The 19,655-nt window shown below is 52.1% G+C and overlaps 6 protein-coding genes across 6 annotated transcripts; 4 read left to right on the top strand and 2 right to left on the bottom strand.

Moving 5' to 3' along the window:
• Positions 1-1,865: 1,865 nt before the first annotated feature.
• Positions 1,866-6,171, top strand: PG997_008909 (Sec7 domain-containing protein; the record flags this gene model as incomplete). The annotated part of the gene is made up of 2 exons (XM_066813224.1): positions 1,866-3,140; positions 3,202-6,171. 2 exons carry the CDS (start codon positions 1,866-1,868, stop codon positions 6,169-6,171), a joined length of 4,245 nt encoding a protein of 1,414 aa, XP_066668566.1.
• A 46-nt stretch (positions 6,172-6,217) lies between these two features.
• On the top strand, positions 6,218-7,488 carry PG997_008908 (uncharacterized protein; the record flags this gene model as incomplete). Its single annotated transcript, XM_066813223.1, has 2 exons — positions 6,218-6,975; positions 7,014-7,488. 2 exons carry the CDS (start codon positions 6,218-6,220, stop codon positions 7,486-7,488), a joined length of 1,233 nt encoding a protein of 410 aa, XP_066668565.1.
• Positions 7,489-8,608: 1,120 nt separating this feature from the next.
• On the bottom strand, positions 8,609-10,642 carry PG997_008907 (uncharacterized protein; the record flags this gene model as incomplete). Its single annotated transcript, XM_066813222.1, has 4 exons — positions 8,609-9,559; positions 9,642-9,775; positions 9,822-10,485; positions 10,586-10,642. 4 exons carry the CDS (start codon positions 10,640-10,642, stop codon positions 8,609-8,611), a joined length of 1,806 nt encoding a protein of 601 aa, XP_066668564.1.
• A 2,215-nt stretch (positions 10,643-12,857) lies between these two features.
• On the top strand, positions 12,858-13,586 carry PG997_008906 (uncharacterized protein; the record flags this gene model as incomplete). Its single annotated transcript, XM_066813221.1, has 1 exon — positions 12,858-13,586. One exon carries the CDS (start codon positions 12,858-12,860, stop codon positions 13,584-13,586), a length of 729 nt encoding a protein of 242 aa, XP_066668563.1.
• Positions 13,587-14,393: 807 nt separating this feature from the next.
• On the bottom strand, positions 14,394-16,620 carry PG997_008905 (uncharacterized protein; the record flags this gene model as incomplete). Its single annotated transcript, XM_066813220.1, has 4 exons — positions 14,394-14,522; positions 14,695-15,549; positions 16,019-16,107; positions 16,311-16,620. The coding sequence occupies 4 exons, from the start codon at positions 16,618-16,620 to the stop codon at positions 14,394-14,396; spliced, it is 1,383 nt and encodes a 460-aa protein (XP_066668562.1).
• Positions 16,621-17,242: 622 nt separating this feature from the next.
• On the top strand, positions 17,243-18,960 carry PG997_008904 (uncharacterized protein; the record flags this gene model as incomplete). The annotated part of the gene is made up of 5 exons (XM_066813219.1): positions 17,243-17,370; positions 17,431-17,684; positions 17,717-17,734; positions 17,776-18,810; positions 18,920-18,960. The coding sequence occupies 5 exons, from the start codon at positions 17,243-17,245 to the stop codon at positions 18,958-18,960; spliced, it is 1,476 nt and encodes a 491-aa protein (XP_066668561.1).
• Between the last annotated feature and the right edge of the window lie 695 nt (positions 18,961-19,655).

The following is a 19,655-nucleotide window of genomic DNA, read 5'->3' as shown; positions in this document are numbered from 1 at the left end:
ATTTTTGGTTCGAGAGGCATTGCTCGACCAATTCAGTCAATTGCCAGGACCAACAGAAGATTACACCCTCCAGGACCCCAATGGAAGCTATCTTTGTTGCAGACCTAAGTTCTAACCAGCCTTGGGGAAGCAGATCCGAGAAGAAATCGCTAGGACCTAATGGGGTTAGAGCACGATGTGGCTTTGGTCCACGGGGGTGGTCGAGCGAGATATAGTGCATAGATCCGGTCTGCTATTACTGTAAGAGTGTAGCACTCACAATCTGCTGGCAGATCTAATATGACATTCAATGACACCTGCAGGTCTTGGGATTACATACCTCTTACCTACTTACCTACCTTACAGACATGTAGAAGCATGCATTGAATATCTCGCATAGTGCGGGAAGCTTATCGAGTGAAGCTGAAGCTTGAACCAAGCTGTTGGGAATTCGGGATAGGTCTCTCTCGCCCAAAGGCCTACATCACATAGTTATGTAGCATATGTAGCAAATAGTGCCAAAATGGTTCGTGAGGAGATGTTCGAGTCAGTACATCTGTGAAGCAACCAGGTTGGTATGCCATTTGGAGGCTGGCTGCCTTGCATCGATTGCGCCAGCCGCTGATATCAGGAGCTACAGTATTCCACTGCGCAGGTTTGCTCATCACAGCAAGTCAAACCAACCACTTGCAGAGTTCAAAAGGATAGAGCGGAGGCTCGAGCAATTAACCTTAGAACCTTAGATGGATGGAGGCTTGTCAACAGTCAATGTTTGATTAAATTGGGCATCTCTCAGCCACATGGGGCTCAGGAACAACAAGGCCACCCCTTTCCCTGGGTTGCCTGGGCTAACTAATATCAAGATCAAATCACACCAAAGCCAGGCCCTACGAAGATCGGACCTCAAGTTGGAAGCGGTTGGCCAAGTGTTTGGTCTGGCCAATGTTTCATGGTAATGTTATGTCAGCATCGAGGCAAGCTTGGCGCTGAGCCTGGGCAGTACCTGGGTCCGGCTGTCGTATCGTGTCGTATTTTTGGCTCCTGCGTAAACGTCTGCCTGCAGGGAGGGACTAGAGGGAGCAGGAAAGAGGGACCACCTGGACCTAGCACTTTCCCTTAGCTGGTACGTACCTGGTACCGCACCCCGTCTGCCCGTATCTCCCGTCACCCCCTGGCCAATGACCCAAGCACTACGAGGACAGCTGTAGACTTCTCGAAGGTTTATGTAACCGGCAGTCCACTGCAGGAGGGATTGGCGATTGCATTTCCCAGACGAGCTGCGCGGAAAGCAGAGAGACGGACGGAGAGACAGAAATACACTCGCTCGCTCGTGCAATCAATCAATTACTTCCAGTCCAATATTAGATCAATCATTTCATCATCAATCCAAATTGCTGCCAGCTGGGTGCGAACTTTATTCGCGTTCCATCCAAATTATTTTTCCGCCTTGCCAACTGCCCCCTAAATCTAAATCGAATTCGACTTTCTGAGATGCCATGTATCTATCCTGAGGACACATAATTCCTGACTCGACGACAGCACTCACCACCACCATCCTTCCCTTTCTCAGCTGCCCACGCGCCTGATCTATTTGTGAACTAAGTCACGGAGCGCGTAACGGATCCCACTGCTGCATTTGACCCGCCACTATCGATCCCGCCGCATCCTATTCGAGAGGAGCGCATGTGCCTAGTGTACATACATCCCTAAGGTTAGCACAGGCAACCCCAAGGTCAAAGTCGAGATACCTTGAAGACCACGTATTACCAACCAAACACGTACCGTCCTTACAGCAGCAGCACCACCACCCACGTTGCCCGACAACGACGACGACGCCGCCGCCGACCACGAATGGCCCACGACACCGAGTCGTGAATGCGGACGCCATGACCTCACTCGTCTTCGTGGTGTCCTCTTTGGAGGTCATCCAGGCCTCCAAGGAGGCGCAGAGGAACAAGCAGCTTGCCGACCTGACCGAAACGGCCCTCAAGGCCATCAAGGAAGCAGACTCGCCGCTGCCCGACCCCGACGTCATCTTCGCGCCCCTGCAGCTGGCCACCAAGCTCAACAGTAGCCAATTGACAAACGTCGCCCTCGACTGCATAGGCAAGCTCATATCCTCATCCTACTTCTCCGCGCACACCGGCGCGCTCCAGCAAGACGGCACAGAGCAGGCCCCGCTCATCGACCGAGCCATCGACACGATATGCGACTGTTTCCAGGGCGAGACCACGCCCGTCGACGTGCAGCGTCACATTGTCCAGGCTCTCCTGGCCGCCGTCCTCAACGATAAGATCGTCGTGCATGGCGCCGGCCTCTTGAAGGCTGTCCGCCAAGTCTACAATGTATTCCTCCTGTCCAGGAGCACCGACACCCAACAGGCTGCCCAAGGTACTCTGACCCAGATGGTGGGTATGGTCTTTGAGCGCGTCAAGACGAGGCTACACATGAAGGAGGCAAGGATGAGCTTGTCGAAACTGAAGCACAGCACTAGCAACGTCACCTTCGACGCCCCCGAGTCTGTGAACGGCAATGGCAACATGCACGCGTCGGCAGAAGCGGAAGACGACGCGGATGGCATGCACGATGGCGAGTCCGAGACGGCGCCTTCCGAATCCACCAACGACGGCGCGAAACTAACGCTGAAGGATCTTGAGCACAGAAAGAGCTTCGACGACTCAAACCTAGGCGATGGGCCGACCATGGTCACACAAATAAAGACGACGAAACCGGCGCGAAGCGTATCCGAGCCGACGACTGGCGAGAGCGTCAATGGCGACGACTCGTCCGAGTCCCTCGACGCGGAAGATGAAGTCTACATCCGGGATGCCTACCTTGTCTTCCGCTCCTTTTGCAACTTGTCTACCAAAATCCTGCCACCCGACCAGTTATACGACATCCGTGGCCAGCCAATGCGATCCAAGCTCATCTCTTTGCACTTGATCCGCACCCTTCTGAACAACCATATTCTCATCTTCACTTCTCCACTATGTACCATTACCAACACCAAGAGCAACGAGCCCACGAGCTTCCTCCAGGCCATTAAGTATTATCTATGTTTAAGTATCACACGAAATGGCGCCAGCTCCGTAGATCGGGTCTTCGAAGTCTGCTGTGAAATTTTCTGGCTCATGTTGAAATACATGCGAGCCCCTTTCAAGGTAACATCCCTGTCCTAGCAATCAACCCGAGCATAGAGGACTGCACTAACCCCGAAATCAGAAAGAAATTGAGGTCTTCCTCAATGAAGTTTATCTTGCGCTCCTGGCGAGGCGAACCGCGCCCCTGTCGCAAAAACTGTATTTTATCAACGTCCTGAACCGTCTCTGCGGTGACCCCCGCGGCCTGGTCGAGACGTACCTGAACTACGATTGCGACAGAAACGTTGCAAACATCTTTCAAACCATAATCGAGGATCTTGCCAAGTTCGCGAGTGGCCCGGTGCCTGTTACGGCCGCCCAGGAACAGCTATACGAAGATAAGTTCTCGAACTCTGGCAATGGCGCCGACTGGCAGCTCAAGGGCATGCTACCGCCGCCCTTGACGGTGGTGCAGATCGCTCCCGCGGCGGAAACCGAGTCGGAGGTACCGAAGGACTACATAATCAAGCGGACAGCACTGGATTCGCTTGTCGAAGCGCTGCGATCGCTAGTCAACTGGTCCATGGTAGGACGACCCGGCGCCAACGCGGGTTCTTCTGACGAGACTCGCGCCTCTCTGGAAGACATACGAGAGTCGATTGATCCGTCGGTCAGTGACAGCGCATCACGCCTCGAGACCCCGCTGCCACCTTCGACCCCTATCATGGAGGATGACCCTGCTCAGCTGGAAAAGGCGAAGGCGAGGAAAACGGCCATGACGAACGCCATCAGGGCCTTCAACGAGAAGCCCAAGAAAGGCATCAAGCTTCTCCTGCAGGGGGGTTTCATTCCCAGCGACAGTCCGGAAGACATTGCGCGCTTCCTCATCTCGAATCCTCAGTTGGACAAGGCGCAGATTGGAGAGTACCTTGGCGAGGGTGACCCCAAGAATATCGAGATCATGCACGCTTTCGTGGATACCATGGAGTTCGCCAAGAGGCGCTTCGTCCCTTCGTTACGCCAGTTCTTGCAGTCTTTCCGACTGCCTGGTGAAGCGCAGAAGATCGATCGTTTCATGTTGAAGTTCGCCAATCGTTATGTTATGGGTAACCCCAATGCGTTCGCGAACGCCGATACAGCTTATGTTCTTGCCTACTCGGTCATTCTACTCAACACAGATCTGCACAGCAGCAAGATTGCCCGGCGCATGAGCAAGGAGGACTTCATCAAGAACAACAGAGGTATCAACGACAACGCCGATCTTCCCGACGAGTACCTGCTGGGCATCTACGATGAGATTGCAAACGACGAGATCGTTCTGAAGAGTGAGCGCGATGCTGCGGCGGCTGCAGGTGTGGCGACGGCACCGTCGACGGGTTTTGCTGCGGGTCTTGGTCAGGCCTTTTCCAATGTTGGTCGCGATCTTCAAAGAGAAGCACACGTGCAACAGTCTGAGGAGATTGCTCTGAGATCCGAGCAGCTCTTCAAGAATCTCTTCAGGAACCAGAAGCGCAATGCTGCCAAGGCCGGCATCAAGTTCATCCCTGCCACCTCATTCCGCCACGTGGGACCCATGTTCGACGTTATCTGGATGTCTCTTTTCTCAGCACTGTCAAGTCAGATGCAGAAGGCCAGCAACATCGAGGTCCACAAGTTATGCCTGGAAGGCATGAAGCAAGCAATCAAAATCGCTTGTTTGTTCGAGCTGTCGACACCTCGGGAGGCTTTCATGTCGGCGTTGAAGAACGCCACCAATCTCAACAACCCCCAGGAGATTCTCGCCAAGAACGTAGAGGCGCTGCGAGCCATGCTGGAACTCGGCCAAACCGAGGGCGACTATCTGCGAGAGTCGTGGAAGGATGTGCTAATGTGCATCAGTCAGCTGGATCGACTGCAGTTGATATCCGGAGGAGTTGACGAAGGCGCCATCCCTGATGTCTCGAAGGCGCGCTTCATGCCGCCTGAGCGAAGTAATACCAACGAGTCCAAGAAGTCGACGGCATCGTCTAAGCACCGCAACCGAGCCAACACGGCCACCAAGGGTTTCTCCATGGAGATTGCTCTCGAAAGCAGATCCGAGGAAGTCATCAGGAGCGTGGATCGCATATTCAGCAACACGGCGAACCTCAAGGGCGATGCGATCGTTCATTTTGCCCAGGCATTGACAGAAGTCAGTTGGGACGAGATCAAGGTGTCGGGCTCCAACGACTCGCCTCGCACGTACAGCTTGCAGAAGATTGTCGAGATCAGCTACTACAATATGACGCGTGTACGATTCGAGTGGGCAAACATCTGGGCCGTGCTTGGCCAGCACTTCAACAAGGTCGGATGCCACAACAATACTGCCATTGTCTACTTCGCCCTCGACTCTCTGCGCCAATTGTCCATGCGCTTCATGGAGATCGAGGAGTTGCCTGGTTTCAAGTTCCAAAAGGACTTCCTGAAGCCATTCGAGCACGTCATATCGAATTCCAACAACATTACTGTCAAGGACATGGCCTTACGCTGTCTGATCCAGATGATCCAGGCTCGCGGGGAGAACATTCGCTCTGGATGGAGGACCATGTTTGGCGTGTTCACAGTGGCCGCGAAGGATCCTCATGAATCGATCGTAACACTTGCATTTGAGAACGTTACCTTGGTTTACAAGACGCGATTTGGTGTGGTCATATCTCAGGGCGCCTTTACAGACTTGATTGTCTGTCTGACGGAGTTCTCCAAGAACGTCAAGTTCCAGAGGAAGAGCTTACAAGCGATGGAGGCATTGAAGTCTATTATTCCGCGGATGCTCAAGGAACCGGAGTGCCCCCTTTCACACAGATACGACGCGTCAGGGCATCTGGATGTCAATGCGCCCAAGCCCCCGGATGCCTCGACCAAACAGCCGAGTGGTACATCCCTCGAAGAGGGATTCTGGTTCCCCATTCTATTCGCCTTCCATGACGTCTTGATGAACGGAGAAGACCTCGAGGTTCGGTCCAATGCCCTCAACTATTTCTTCGAGGCTCTTTTGAAGTACGGTGGTGACTTCCCATCGGACTTCTGGGACATCCTCTGGCGCCAGCAGCTTTACCCCCATCTTCATCGTGCTACGATCACGTCCGGAGCTTAGCAACGCATTGAGCCATGAAGAGCTGTCAGTGTGGCTATCTACGACCATGATCCAGGCTCTCCGGAACATGATTGTGCTATTTACCCATTTCTTCGATGCCTTGGAGTACATGCTCGATCGGTTCCTCGACCTCTTGGCACTGTGTATCTGCCAAGAGAACGACACGATCGCCCGGATAGGAAGCAATTGCCTACAGCAGCTCATCCTGCAGAACGTGCTCAAGTTCAATGCTGGGCACTGGAACCAGATTGTCGGCTCCTTCTGTGAACTATTCGAGAGGACGACTGCTTATCAGTTGTTCTCTGCTACTACCATCAACGCGCCCTCAGCCCTCTCACCTCCTCCCAATGGACTTGGCTTCGAGGTTCCCTTAACGCCGACCGATGATACCGAGGAGGGCAATGCCTTGAGCATCAATGGCACTGACAAGAACGGCCAGCCTTCAGAATCCGAAACCAAGTCGGGCTCGCCAGCTTCTGCGGCTACCGATGACGAGAGCCTGCGCACGCCGACCATGTCGGCCGCGACCCCACTGGAAGAATTCAAGCCCAGCTCGTCTCTTCAGCAACAGCCTGTTGTCGTGACGGCTGCGCGACGCCGTTTCTTCAACCGGATCATTTCTCGATGTGTTCTACAACTGCTCATGATCGAGACTGTGAATGAGCTCTTCTCCAACGAGGCTGTTTACTCACAAATCCCCTCGGCCGAGCTGTTGCGGCTGATGGCGCTGCTCAAGAAGTCGTTCCTGTTCGCGCGCAAGTTCAACAACGACAAGGAGCTGCGGATGCGGCTGTGGCGCGAAGGGTTCATGAAGCAGCCCCCAACCTTCTGAAACAGGAGAGCGGATCGGCCGCTACGTACATCCAGATCCTCTTCCGCATGTTCGCAGACACGTCACCGTCGCGGGCGGAGAGCCGGCCCGAGGTGGAGAAGGCGCTGATCCCGCTGTGCAAGGACGTGATCAAGGGCTACCTGGCGCTCGAGGAGGAGTCGCAGCAGCGCAACATCGTGGCGTGGCGGCCGGTCGTGGTGGACGTGCTGGAGGGGTACTCAGTCTGGCCGGAGAAGGAGTTCGAGGAGCACCTGCGGGCCTTTTACCCGCTCGTGGTCGAGCTGCTCGGCAAGGAGGTCAGCCCGGACCTGCGGGGCGCGCTGCTGATGGTGCTGCGCCGCATCGGGGAGGTGGCGCTGCGGATCGAGGGCATGACGGGCGGGCGCAGGGATAGTGTCATCAGCGTCGCGGCGACGGAGACGCCGGGCGGGGAGCTGGGGCACGGGGGGGAGGAGGGGGAGGTCGGGATGCGCATGCGAGGCTAGCTCTGAAGGCAGGCAAGCCAGCAGCACAACAACCAATCACTTAGATTTATAGAACTTCTTCTTTAGGGCTGGCATGCATTAGGGCGCGCGTGTATATGTATGTGTTGGTGTCAAGTCAAGTCACGTTAAAGACTTGATGTTTTCCGCCCACATGACTTTTTTCAGAGGAAAAGAAAAGGTCAATTGATTGCCAATTAGCGGCGGCGATATAGCTTAGGTCAGCATTTTGTATGTATAAAAATGGGATGGGTTTATTTGATGATAGAAATCGTTGACTTGGTTCGTCCATGTACGATGGTGTTTGTGTTTGCTTGGGCAATAGGCTACCCTGATGGCAATGCCTGCCTTGTCGTCGGGGGGTTTTTGGCTTTTGGTGTGATTGCTGGGATACTGGGATCGCTGCAATGTCAGATCGGATTCTGACATCCCCTACCCATGCGAAAGCGGCATGTTGGAATCCAAGAACGGCAACGACATCGTTCCTAGGTCCTCGTCAGAAGCTAGAGATCATGGTTAAAGATTGCGAGACTAGATCTGCAATTGACGGTTCGACGCGTGGCCCCTTTCTACTTGTCCGACGACGCATTGGCAAAGTGAAGTAAGCAATACACATGATATAAAGCCGGCCGGTTCCCTCCCCTCCCCTCAAAAAAAGTGCACTTTGGGGGAACACATGAAAAGATGACAGTTCCGGCCGTTGCCAGCCACTCAACCACCCACCCGTCGAACCCGTCAGAAGAAGACGAAGATCCCTACTGAGATTCTTGTCTGTCTGTACCCGAGTGGGATATGATATGTTGTTGATGATTAAGGCACGGTCGGCAAATGTCTCGGCCGACTTGTCCCGACTTCGATCGACTGTGGTCTTACATGGAATTGGCATCGACACGATGGGGATTGCTACCAAGTGCTGACCTAATATTGGGACAGAGTCTAGGGGAGACAATGGTGATTGCGCTTTCCTCGTGGACATCGAACAGCTTGCAAAAGGGGGTCGACAGACAGGTTCGCATCTCAAACAATCGAGGGTTGTTCGGTTGTATTTAGTTAAAGTAAAGTTACATAAAAATACATGATCGAGTACGAGGATAACTGCGTGCCCCTTGCTACACGCATGTAGCTATGCAAGGGCCGGTTCAACGCCTAAATCAGTACCTAGTCCTTGTAGATCCCATAAAAACAGTTCGCTGCTCAGGTCCATTGATCCCAGATCCTGCAGCTCGGCATCCCAGTCGATCAACTCATTGTCTTGATTTGTAGCCAAAGACCGGCCGGTAAGAGCCATAGCTTCTGCCACAATTGTAGCATCCTCGTCCGGCGGCGGGAATGATCCATCATGGCCCGACTCTACCTCGCGCAAAGCAGCGCAGGTCAACGCCTTCTGCCGCGCATCGCCCGCCTCGTACGCAACGACGAGATGCAGGGTCCCGCCCAGCTCCAAGGGCCGCCGGCGCCGCATGTAGGGGTAAACCTGCCAGAGCCGCCGGCTGAAGTCGAGGATCTTGCTCTGGAGCTGCTGCTGTTGTTGTTGTTTAGGGGAGTGAGAGTGGCAGCTTTGGTCTTCTTCCCCGCATTCTGTGTAACCACCGTAAGGACTCAATGGGGTTAGGAACGTATTGGCGCACTGCAGGATCCGTAGCGCGATGATGGTAAAGAAGGCGTGGGCGCGGAAGAAGTTGGCTAGGTTGTAGTTGGCAAACTCGTACGATGTGGGCGTGAACTTTTCGTCGTCCCGGCCAGTCCGGTTGGTGTTGTTCTCGACCTCGACGATGCTGCCCAGCTCGATGGCCTTGGCGAAGATGGCCTTGTCGAGATCCTCGAGGTACTCGAGCAGGGCGCTCGCCCGCAAGATCACCTCGGCGGCCAACATGGATTCGGTCGGCTTTTCGTGCAGCTGACGGAGCTGGCGCACAAGGGTCGGCCAGACAGCCACCTCGAGCCAGAACCGGTAGAACCGGCTCAGCAGCTTCGGTTTCAACGAGGTGGCGGCGTCCAATGCCTTGTGCATAGCGCTGGACCAGGCCGGTTCAGCGAACACGCTGTCTCTGACACACCGTACATCACCCATTAGCTGTTTTGTTTCGAGCACATTAGTTATTTTTGATGAGTCTTGAATAACAAAAGAAGAGAGGCCAACAAGATGCGCGACTTACCACGGTGAAGAAACTCTCGAATACCAAATGCAACCCAAGCTCGGAAAACCCCTGGTCACAACCACCCATGCTTATCACGGCGGATAAGCCTGCGGCGTGGTTGCTCTGGTGCGTCACAGACGCGTCGTTGCAGACTATCTAGTTAGGATTTCAGCCAATTATTTTGCATGTTACACATACAGCAATGTGGCTCATTTACCTCGACTTTCTGCAATAATGTCTGAGCCGCCAGTGTGGCCGTCGTCGTCAGCTTGGAGGTCGGGTCTTCGAAGACTTGCTCCAAGGTTTGCTGTAGGCTGATAAGACACGCATCGTAAAGCTGAGCGTCCAGCCACGCGCGTCGCGGATATCCGCGCTGGATGTTGGACCAGGTAGTCGTCAATAGCTTCGTCGCATGCTGCAGTGCGGCGCTCTGGCCGAGCAGAGGCGGTAAGAGTCCCAGCGAGGCGCCCCAAAGGTACAGATCATGACCCGTCCCGGGCGCAGCGTTCAAGCACCATATAAGCTCTGCCGCGAGCTGGTCTGCTGGGGTCGGAGTGATGTCGCGGGGTTTCGGAGGCATGTTGGGCAGTCTTAGCCTGTGAAGGCTACCTCGGTCTTCATTGATGTTACGCCCCCGACACCTAAACTTAGGTTGGTGTTGCTTCAAGATCCGTGGAGGAGAGGTTTGGTTATGATCATCCCTGGGCGTTGAAGCATCGCTCCTCTCGCTCGTGGAGGATGCGCTGTCGTAGCCGCCGGATGTTGAGTGACAGCCATTGATGACGAACTTCATCCTGGGTGGACCGGAGCATGGGCGTTTTGCACGTTGACAAGTGCCGCACGTCGGCCAGGCCTCGTCACACTATAGGGGTTTGTCCATTAGAAGCTCTGCCATGGGATAGGGTGTGGATGTGGAAGAAAGGGTTGAAAGAGAGAGACTGGGGCAGGTGCTGGATACTCACTTTTGTTTTCCTTGCTTTGCAAAAGCTACAGCGGTTTGATTTGGGTATGCCGACCATCATGCACAACTGTCTTACTGCTAGTTATCTTGGCTGGTTGAGTGAACAGGCATGATTCATACTATCTCTCCCAGGGAAATTCGATGAGGGTGGGGGAAGGGGTCCAAGTAAAATAGTTGGTCCCTTGCAGGTGAACCTTACGAGAATACCGCCTTGTGAATGATCATGTGAGACGACATTACGTTGTCAATTATCACCTGCGCCTTGGCCGGCTATTCGCGAACATACGGAATTTCGATGCGAGGAAACGACTGCGTCTTATTGAGTACCAGCCAGTGATCGCGGCAGGCAATAGGGTTGGCCGGACAGAGTGCCGCCTTCAGCCCTTTGCACTGCCGGCATTCGTCGATGCAAAGGATTAACATGAGAATTAATGTGCCAGGGTTGATGTTGCAGCACTTCCAACCCTGGCCCGTGTCAAAAGAAGCTCATGGAGGTAGGACTTGGCTCTGCAGCCAAGTGCGAACCGACGTTGGGGACGAGACGAGCCGTCTCATTGGCCGCCTTTTGGGGAGACCTCGCACCCTTCATCCCAATCCGGCAAAAATCAGCAAGGTGAAAGAAGAATCTCACGTTAACCCATGCCCTGGCCAACGGTCGACCCCAACCGTCCAAACCTCACTGCAGCCACTGATCCAACCACCAGGGAGGGAGGGACTGGAAATCCACCATCCCGGTGGGATAGAGTCCCATCCCACCCTGCTGGGTACATCACCCGTTCCTGGTTTCGTAATAATGCTAAGGTAAGGCAGTGAGAGCAAACCAGCTGTGTAGATGATCTGAGGATTAAGTCAGCAGACTCGGAACGTCAGACCGCAAAAGATCGACAAGGACAGAGAAAGGGAGCTTACCCAACAGCCACATGCAGAAAGAAGCATGCATGACCGGACCATTCAGCCCTACCTGATGGTTCTAGCCCCGTCCTGTCACGTAGTAGCATAGCAACCCTTCCTTGTCCGTATCCAGATATTGGGTTGCTGCGCTAGGCTACTGCTGACTCTGCTTTCCAAAAGTGCACTTTTGCTGCCGGCATTGACCAGTGGGAGGCCGTCCGATTCACAACGACGCTTGGCAGCATGTTCATTCTGTCACCAGGCATAGATTGGTATGGGCGGTCGGTGCTGTGTCTGCAGCTTACTTTCACTCGTCAACCTTTGCACACCTGTCCCCATCCCGTAGCATGCAAATAGGTAGCTTCGGCATCTCTTACTTTCCAAAGAGGCTGATGTTGTTCGTATTCAGATGAGCCGTGAAATGCCACAATGTCATGTCACAACCCTGCTTACCCGGGTTTACTAGAATAGCAGAGACCAGAGACAAGGACATGCCCGAATGTCCTTTCTTCCTACGAGGCGTTCTCTTGAGCCGGAGTTCACGAAGTCCCCGCTGGGCCGAAGCCGAAACCGAAGCCTACAAGTTAGTTACACCAGTTGTAAAAAGGGTGAGCCCTTAGATGTGACGTCGAGATCTCATCCTGATTAGACGCCACGCTCCTACCATCACAGTAATTACCTGGATCCCGGACCGATCATTCTGGCAATCCGGAACAGTTCATACACGACAAATGATGAATATTAATTCCCGTTCAGGAAATCACAGGGCGCACAGTCTCAACACGAGGAACGCTATAAATAGGGGCATGTCTGGTACTTTCGCTGGTTCCCGGCGCACTCGAATGAGACCCTCAACAATATCTTACTTACTACAAGCTTAATAGGTGTCAACATCTGGTGTTTATCCTCTCCATGGTTGATATGATATGATTCTGTTGAGGGCATGAGAGACGCCTGCCCAGTCGTTGTAGCTAAGTATGCATGGCCGAGATGGACGTAGGTTTTCGCTTTGGCTGCCGTGGATGAACTAAGCTGATTGCAGCACGTGGGCTGGTACAGATTGTGTCCAGCTGCTTATCGATTAAGAATGTCTATTGTTTTATAGGTAGTAGTGAGCTGATAAACAGTCCGTACCCAGTACCTTAATTTCGATGTTTAACCAACTTGGCCGGCTTCGCTCGTATTTAGTAAGGTGTCGACTTAGTTTGCGTCTAATAAGCTTTTCTTTTACTTTACTAGAGTGTGCATAGAGGTAATTAGTATAGGGTCTTTTCTTTTCTATTTTCCCCAGCCTTGAAATTAACTTTTGGTTCCGAGCACTCGTCCAACTGGAATGCCAGAAGGCTTTTAGTCCAGTTAGCTTCTTTATCACGATAGTCGACATGGATAACACCAGTACCCCTAAGGCTATCGTGTTTAATTTAGACAACACCCTCTTCGACTATCAGCATTCTTTACGATGCGCCATCTCGGCCGTTCGAAGCAGATATCCCGAACTAACCAGCAAGACTCCGGACGAGCTCGTCGCCAAATACGATGTCGCTCTTCAGAAATTGTACGACACCTACCCTCGCAACGAGATCACTTATGAACAAGCGGACGTGAATAAGATCCAAACGTTCTTTACAGACCTTGGTTTGGCCAAACCAAGTCTCGAGAAAGTCGAAGAGTTCCGGTCCGTATACAAGCCGGCATACAGGGAAGCCCGCCGAGCCACTCCTGGCAGCATCGAGACCTTGACGAAACTTCGCGATCATGGCTATTCTCTGGCAATCTTGACAAACGGACAAATTGAAGACCAGACCGAGAAAGCTGAGTTTATCGGAGTCCGCCATCTTGTTCATCATTTCGTCACCTCGGAGGAGGTTGGGTATGCTAAGCCAGACCCTCGTATATTCCACCATGTTCTCGATCGCTTGGGTACTAGCGCTGATGCTACTTACATGGTTGGCGATTCTCTCAGCTCAGATATCGAGGGGGCATTGGATGCGGGTATGCGCGCTGTTTTGTACTCTCCCCTGGCCCAAGGCTCCGAGTGTCTTATTTTCAAACAAAAAGTGCCAGTGGTTCATCACATGAGCCAGCTTTTGGAGCACGTCGGTATCACATGACCGTAATCAGCGCTTCGCCTCGTTCAAGACATTGCCAATCTATAGATAAATTAATTAAATGCAGGGCTCTTAGATGACCTATAGTTATCCTTGCCTGCTTCGAAGGATATGATGGGCTCATTGCTATGGTTATAGGGCGAGATCTTGTAGTGTTCCCTGGGAAACATTGAAAAACAAGGTCTAAATATCAACCCGCCTGCGTGCTTGACCAAAGAAAACCTACCTAGGCCTTCTGTAATTTGTCCCTTGTAACAGATTCATTATTCGGCGACATTCTTCAAAAGCTCATAGTTCTGTAGCAGAACCAGGATGGTAATCCCCAGAGAGAATGTCCACAGTAGCAGTCCGCATTCTCTGCGGTGACATGTTGATTCTTGCCAAAACTCATGAGCACAGGTAGTACACAGCTGCTTCTGGCCAATTATCTAATAAGATACATTAATGAAACACTAACAGCCTAGGTATTATATACGACAGTTTCGGAGAACTGTGAAGGAGGTGTCGCTGTTGCCGCTCAGGATTAACTCTTTTTTCTTTTTTCCTTTTCGACTCATTCCAGCGCAGGCCAGCAGAATCAAGTGACTCAAAACCCGGGCAACTCAGTAAAGTGCAGGCTCTCACTATACCCTTCGTCTTTGAGCCTGTCTATCAGTCCGTGACACCTCTCAGGGACTATGCACTCGCACATCCTATCAAAACCACACACAATTCCCTTATGATTTTTGCATTTGGTCCTCCTTACCACCCCATGCTCTTCGTGGAGTCCAACCTTCACCGACATCCAACCCAAATCTTTCTGGGCTTTTATTAGTACAAGAGCGATGCGGTAGCTGTCGGTTGTTGCATCTCCGATAGGCCGGAGTTGTTCATACTCTTCTGCGGTGAATCGTGGCCCAAGTAGCCAACGGCTGATGCTGTGGTCTTTATATAGGCCCGCTAGCTGGATCAGTCTTATACGCATATCAATGCTTAAATCAGGACAGCTTCTCTCTCTGAGCCAACACCCACGAAGCCAAGGCATTATACTGACAACCCCCCGAATGGTGTGACGCCTTGAACGAAGGTTGAGATGAAACAATCCGAGATGGCCATGTGCTAACGCTCTTACAGTTCCTCGGGCATCCGGAAATTTTCGCTGCTCGTACATTGCAGCGGCGAGCCCTGGGGTATTTTCAGAAAGCCATTCGTCCCTTTCATCTGACCTGAAACGCATCGAGGGCGATAGAACGCGTCGTAGCAAGCCAAGCTCTAGCACGTTTTCTGGAGATAGAACCTTGGTGTGATGGAGCCAGTAATGATGAGCGTAAAGGTAAAAATAAAACCGATGTTGGCTTTTGCTGTGGAACTGGCCACTGTAATCCGAGAGTCTCTGGCCAATGTCTAGGTGACCCTGATGCCGCTTTCTCAACAGATGCAGTGCAAGAGCACGTATGCGTTCCGAATTTCCGAGGGAAGCAGCCATAATGTGAGCCGGCACGTCTCGGGCAGGAACACTGGGAACCTTGACTGTGGATAGTTGTGTCTGGAAGACATTGTAATTGAGGTACGTGAGAACAACCCTGGCCATATCGAGTTCGGCGGCTTCTCTGCTGAAGTGGAAGTGGCTGGGATCTTCTCTGCCACTGAGAAGGAATTGCTGCACGCTTGGGTGAACGAAGTGCGCCATCGACTGCTCTTCATCAATGATGAGTAAACTACCGCAACAAGCGACAACAGATCTGGCATCGTTGATCAGTTTCTTAGGATCCCATGTTGTCTGTAGTGGCACGACGCTGATGGCCTCGCGGGGTTCATCAAGAGAAAGAGGCCGCATCGCGACTAGCATGAGTTTCAAAATTATCTCCTGATACTCTGGCGCCAGGTTCTGTCGTTTATGGAGGATGCGGCGATACATTGCAGGTAAATCAGTGGGCAGTTCATCGAGGGCGGCGCGGATACTTTCGTCGCGTTCGTGGAACGCCACCTGGGTGCATGTTCTATCTGCAGTCGGTACGAAGGAACGCCTGGTCTCCCATGTTATTCTTCACAAAATACCCTGGTTGCATCGAGCGGGAATGGGAAGGAAGTCTATCACGCAAGAATTTGGCGGAGTTTGTTTTGAATATCAGGAATGATTAAACTCCAATATTGAACCAAGTCGAGAGAGTGCCTTATGTAGAATTGCAACACTTGAAACGAAGGATACATAAATGAGAACTATCACACTGTTAGATATGCCGGAGATAAGCCAAATGTGTACTTCGATGTCGCATCATCTCGAATAGTAATTGGGGCTACTTGAGTTCATTATTCGATAAATCATACAAAGTCTTGATGGAGATCACGGCATCATACCGTGTCAAGTATCTGTAAGTCCCCCTTCTCCATCTCAATTGTAATTATGTAATCCAGATGTCAAGCTCGCGAGCTCAAAGTGCTATATGTGAACATACAGATGTTGTAGCCAAGGAGTGATCCGATTCCTGCCAAATACCAATGACGGGGTGAATGCGTCCCAAATCATTCCAAGTGGTAGCAGGAGCTTCCCATTGCAGCAATTTATGCGCACTTGTGTGAACATAACGACAAGGAAGTTGTTATATGCAGATCCCAGCCGTAGGTCGTACTACCGACACATGAGAACACGCATGCCCCATATTGGCTAGTACGGCCTGCATGTCAAGCGGAGACTGATGTGTGTTAGCAAAAAAGACTCATCTGCCGCGTAACGGATGCAACCCTCACCGATGCTAGCTCGAGGAAGTGTGAGAACAGTGGCGTACAGCTCTGAGTTAGTAAAGCTTTCCGATCCAATGCGTGGGAGTGGTAGAAGCTGAATCTGCAGCGCGATATCTGTGCTTGCGGGTGCTTGGTTGCGAGACGAGCCCGAAGCTGTGGCTGGCATCAAGGGTAGAGCGGATTCGATATCAGACAGGTCCCGGACGCGGCGTACGCGCCGTTGGCATCTGATACAGCTCCAGGTGAGAGCAATTGCCGATGGTAGAGCTAGGAACAGGCCAATGATGGCAACTATGGACTCAGTGGAGAGTTCCATCTATTATTGGTGATTGGTGAAGGGCCTTCTAATCGCGTTTAAAGGAGTGGAACTGATTTTTGTCCTCTGGATATTCAACGTTGAGGCCCTTTCGCACTTATATAACCCACAAAGGGCGGTCCTACTAATTACCAAGAAGGCAGACGGGGCGATACGTTTGACCACCACCCGCAAGGTATTACCGGGTACAGCCTCAACGTCGCCTGAAATGGCCAAGACGTCGTACTATCCGCTGAACCTGGACTCCAAGCATTGATTGCTCGGATTTTTGGGAATGGCCAATGAGATATGCAGCTCCTGCAGATCTGACGAAGCCCCATTGAAATTTTTGGGAAGCACCAATCATTGCCATAGCCGCTTCGGTTGTCACCCACTTACTATGCACATCTGCACAAGTGGGTTGTCTCGCTCCTATTGGCGGTTCCCAAAAGCTTCCAGGCCCTTCCGCCTTGGCTGCTGCTTCTTGGGATCAGCCAATTGCTGCTTGGATGCCCCTCGTTCGTCTTATCATGCCACACCATCATAAACCTAAGGCTTCCCTGTGCTTTCCAAGGACACACCCTTCTCATTCCCTTCAGTGTCTCTCACTTTACACACACGGCTGATTCATATTGGTTGGAACATGTATTCCTCTTACAGTGAAGAAGAGTGGGAGCACCACAAGAACCATCTCTGGTGCTTGTGGGTGAAGGAAAGGCGGGGAATGTCCTCCCTGGTGACGGAGATGGCAGCCTTGGGCTTCAACCTATCGTGAGTTCAATACGATATAGTGCACGACGAATATTGTCCACTGACTTATTGACCCGCCAGGAAACGCGACTATGAGTCTCACTTCAGGGCTTGGGGCTTTGTACAAAATATTCCGAAGGAAGCTTGGAAGTATATCGAATTAAAAATCGAAAAGCGCAAACGAGAAGATAAGGACAGCGTCGCTATTGTTGACGGCGTCCTCATTCCACCCAAGAGGCTCAAGAAGGAGACATCTCGCCACTACTACACGCGGACCGAGAAGATCACCATGCCAGCGAGCCCGTCACCTCCGGCCGGGCCCATGACAACAGTCTGTACGCCACCAGCCATGACACTTGAGGTTGAGTGGCCTCAGACACTGCCCGTTTTTCGCCTCCAAACTATCATCTCTGAGATTCTCCTCAGTCCATCAGCACATGTTGGGCCGCCAGTACACATTCACGAACAGCGTCTCGCAGTCCCAACTCCAGGCACCCTTCTCGAAACTGCTCAATATTGTCGGGTGGCTCACGAAGACAAGCCCACTGAGCGTCACTCGGCTCTCAAACTGGTTTGAGACTTGGATCCCGGAAAAGTTTCTTGGAGAGCACATACTTCAAGCCCAACGCATCATGAAGAGTCAATACCCTGACCCAGTGGTATCCTACTTGGGCCTGATGGTGTATATGGCCTCCAACAACCATCTTGATTGGCAATTTGATGAAGTCATATTCGATCAATTTATGCATTCGGGCATCTTAGATCAAACCTTGCGTCCCCAGCACCCATTTCTTAGGGAACCAGTCGTCAAATCATTCTTGGAAAAAATACTCAGATTTGCTGTAAATACGATGCACTCAAAAACTCTTCGTTGGCTGCTACGTCTTGATGTCAAGCTTAGCAAGCACCTACCCTTGGTACTTGTCTCCGAGTGTGGGGGCGAAGGGAGGTCATCAAATATGCTGGATGAACTCCTGTCTTCTGGATCGAACCCGGATGAATATTGCTGTCAACAGCATGGCACGCCAATGGATTACGCAGCTTACAGGCACGATCTCTTCTCTTTGGGGACATACGTGGAGCATCAGAGGGCCAACAGAGCTCAACAGCCGTTGAACGGTCGGGCTTTCACATCATCGCCATCCACGCTATCTGAGGTGTTCTTAGCAATCTATACTGACGATGTCCCTGAATTAGCTGAACTGCAACGCGGGGGCTTTGACTTCAACGTACGAAACCGATGGGGGATGTTCCCCCTCGGATTGGCAGTGTTTCAAGACCAATACGAAGTATGTGAAGCCCTCTTACAGATGGGGGCTTCGCCAAACTTCGACCCTTCTACCATATATGATGGTGACCTTCCTTCCGGTTTGCATATTGCTGCGGCCGGGGGCCACTGGGAGCTCTGTAGCCTGCTTTTAAAGCATGGCGCCAATCTGCACAAGCCTGCTACGCAGTCTAGTGCATTATTGGATCTCTCCAGAAGTTCCGGTACATCAAAACCGTTGTCACCCATGGGTTTCGCAATTGATCGTCACAATTGGATTTGTGCGGCGCTGCTTCTATCCAGCGGAGCGCCACTCGAAGGAGACGAACTGCTACAGGCAGTAGGGACTGGAATGTACGGAGACAATGAGTTTATTTTATTTGTGCAAACTCTTGTTAAACATGGATTCAACTTGACTCGGAAAACCAGTGACGGAGAGACCGCTCTGCATATCTGCATCAGGCGCAGAAACCTCACCACAGCTCGGTGGCTTCTAGATTGGGGTTCTCGGATTGATGCACACGCATTGGAGTTAATGCAATCGTGCAATAACCTCGACGAGCTGGAATTCCTGGAGGAGTGCAGAGGTGCATGGGAACGTGGCAGTATCACTTATTTCTGGAGTCTTATTCTCGACAATCCTATGTCCGGTACCCGCATTTTGGAAGTCGGCGCTCAGGTGCTGAGCTGCTCTTCCAGCCCGGCGCCCATTCATTTCTACTGTGCCGCCGTGGGTGAGGTTCGCTTGAACTATCCAGATGCATACTGCTCAATGTTCACTCTCGGTCTCACTTGGGCCCTGTGCGAGTTCAGGTACTCGTGCCTCGTCCACCTTCTCGAGGAGACGCTGCCAAGCAGGAATGAAGCTCATGCCCCCGACACCAACGAAAAGTATGCACTACTTAGTGCTATCAACTTTGCGGCTAGATTTGGAAAATATGAGCCCATGGACCTTTTACTCGGCATATTATTTACGATCCCAATGACAGTGGTCAATCCCTGGTACAACCCGTTCGTGCCGATCTATGCACAAGTTTCC

The sequence above is a fragment of the Apiospora hydei genome, assembly GCF_038363865.1.
Source record: "Apiospora hydei strain CBS 114990 chromosome Unknown utg000006l_segment0_segment0, whole genome shotgun sequence".
In the NCBI taxonomy this organism is placed as follows: Eukaryota; Fungi; Ascomycota; class Sordariomycetes; order Amphisphaeriales; family Apiosporaceae; genus Apiospora; species Apiospora hydei.
The sequence above is the reverse complement of the archived record's forward strand: the minus strand, read 5'-3'. Positions and strand labels throughout refer to the sequence as shown.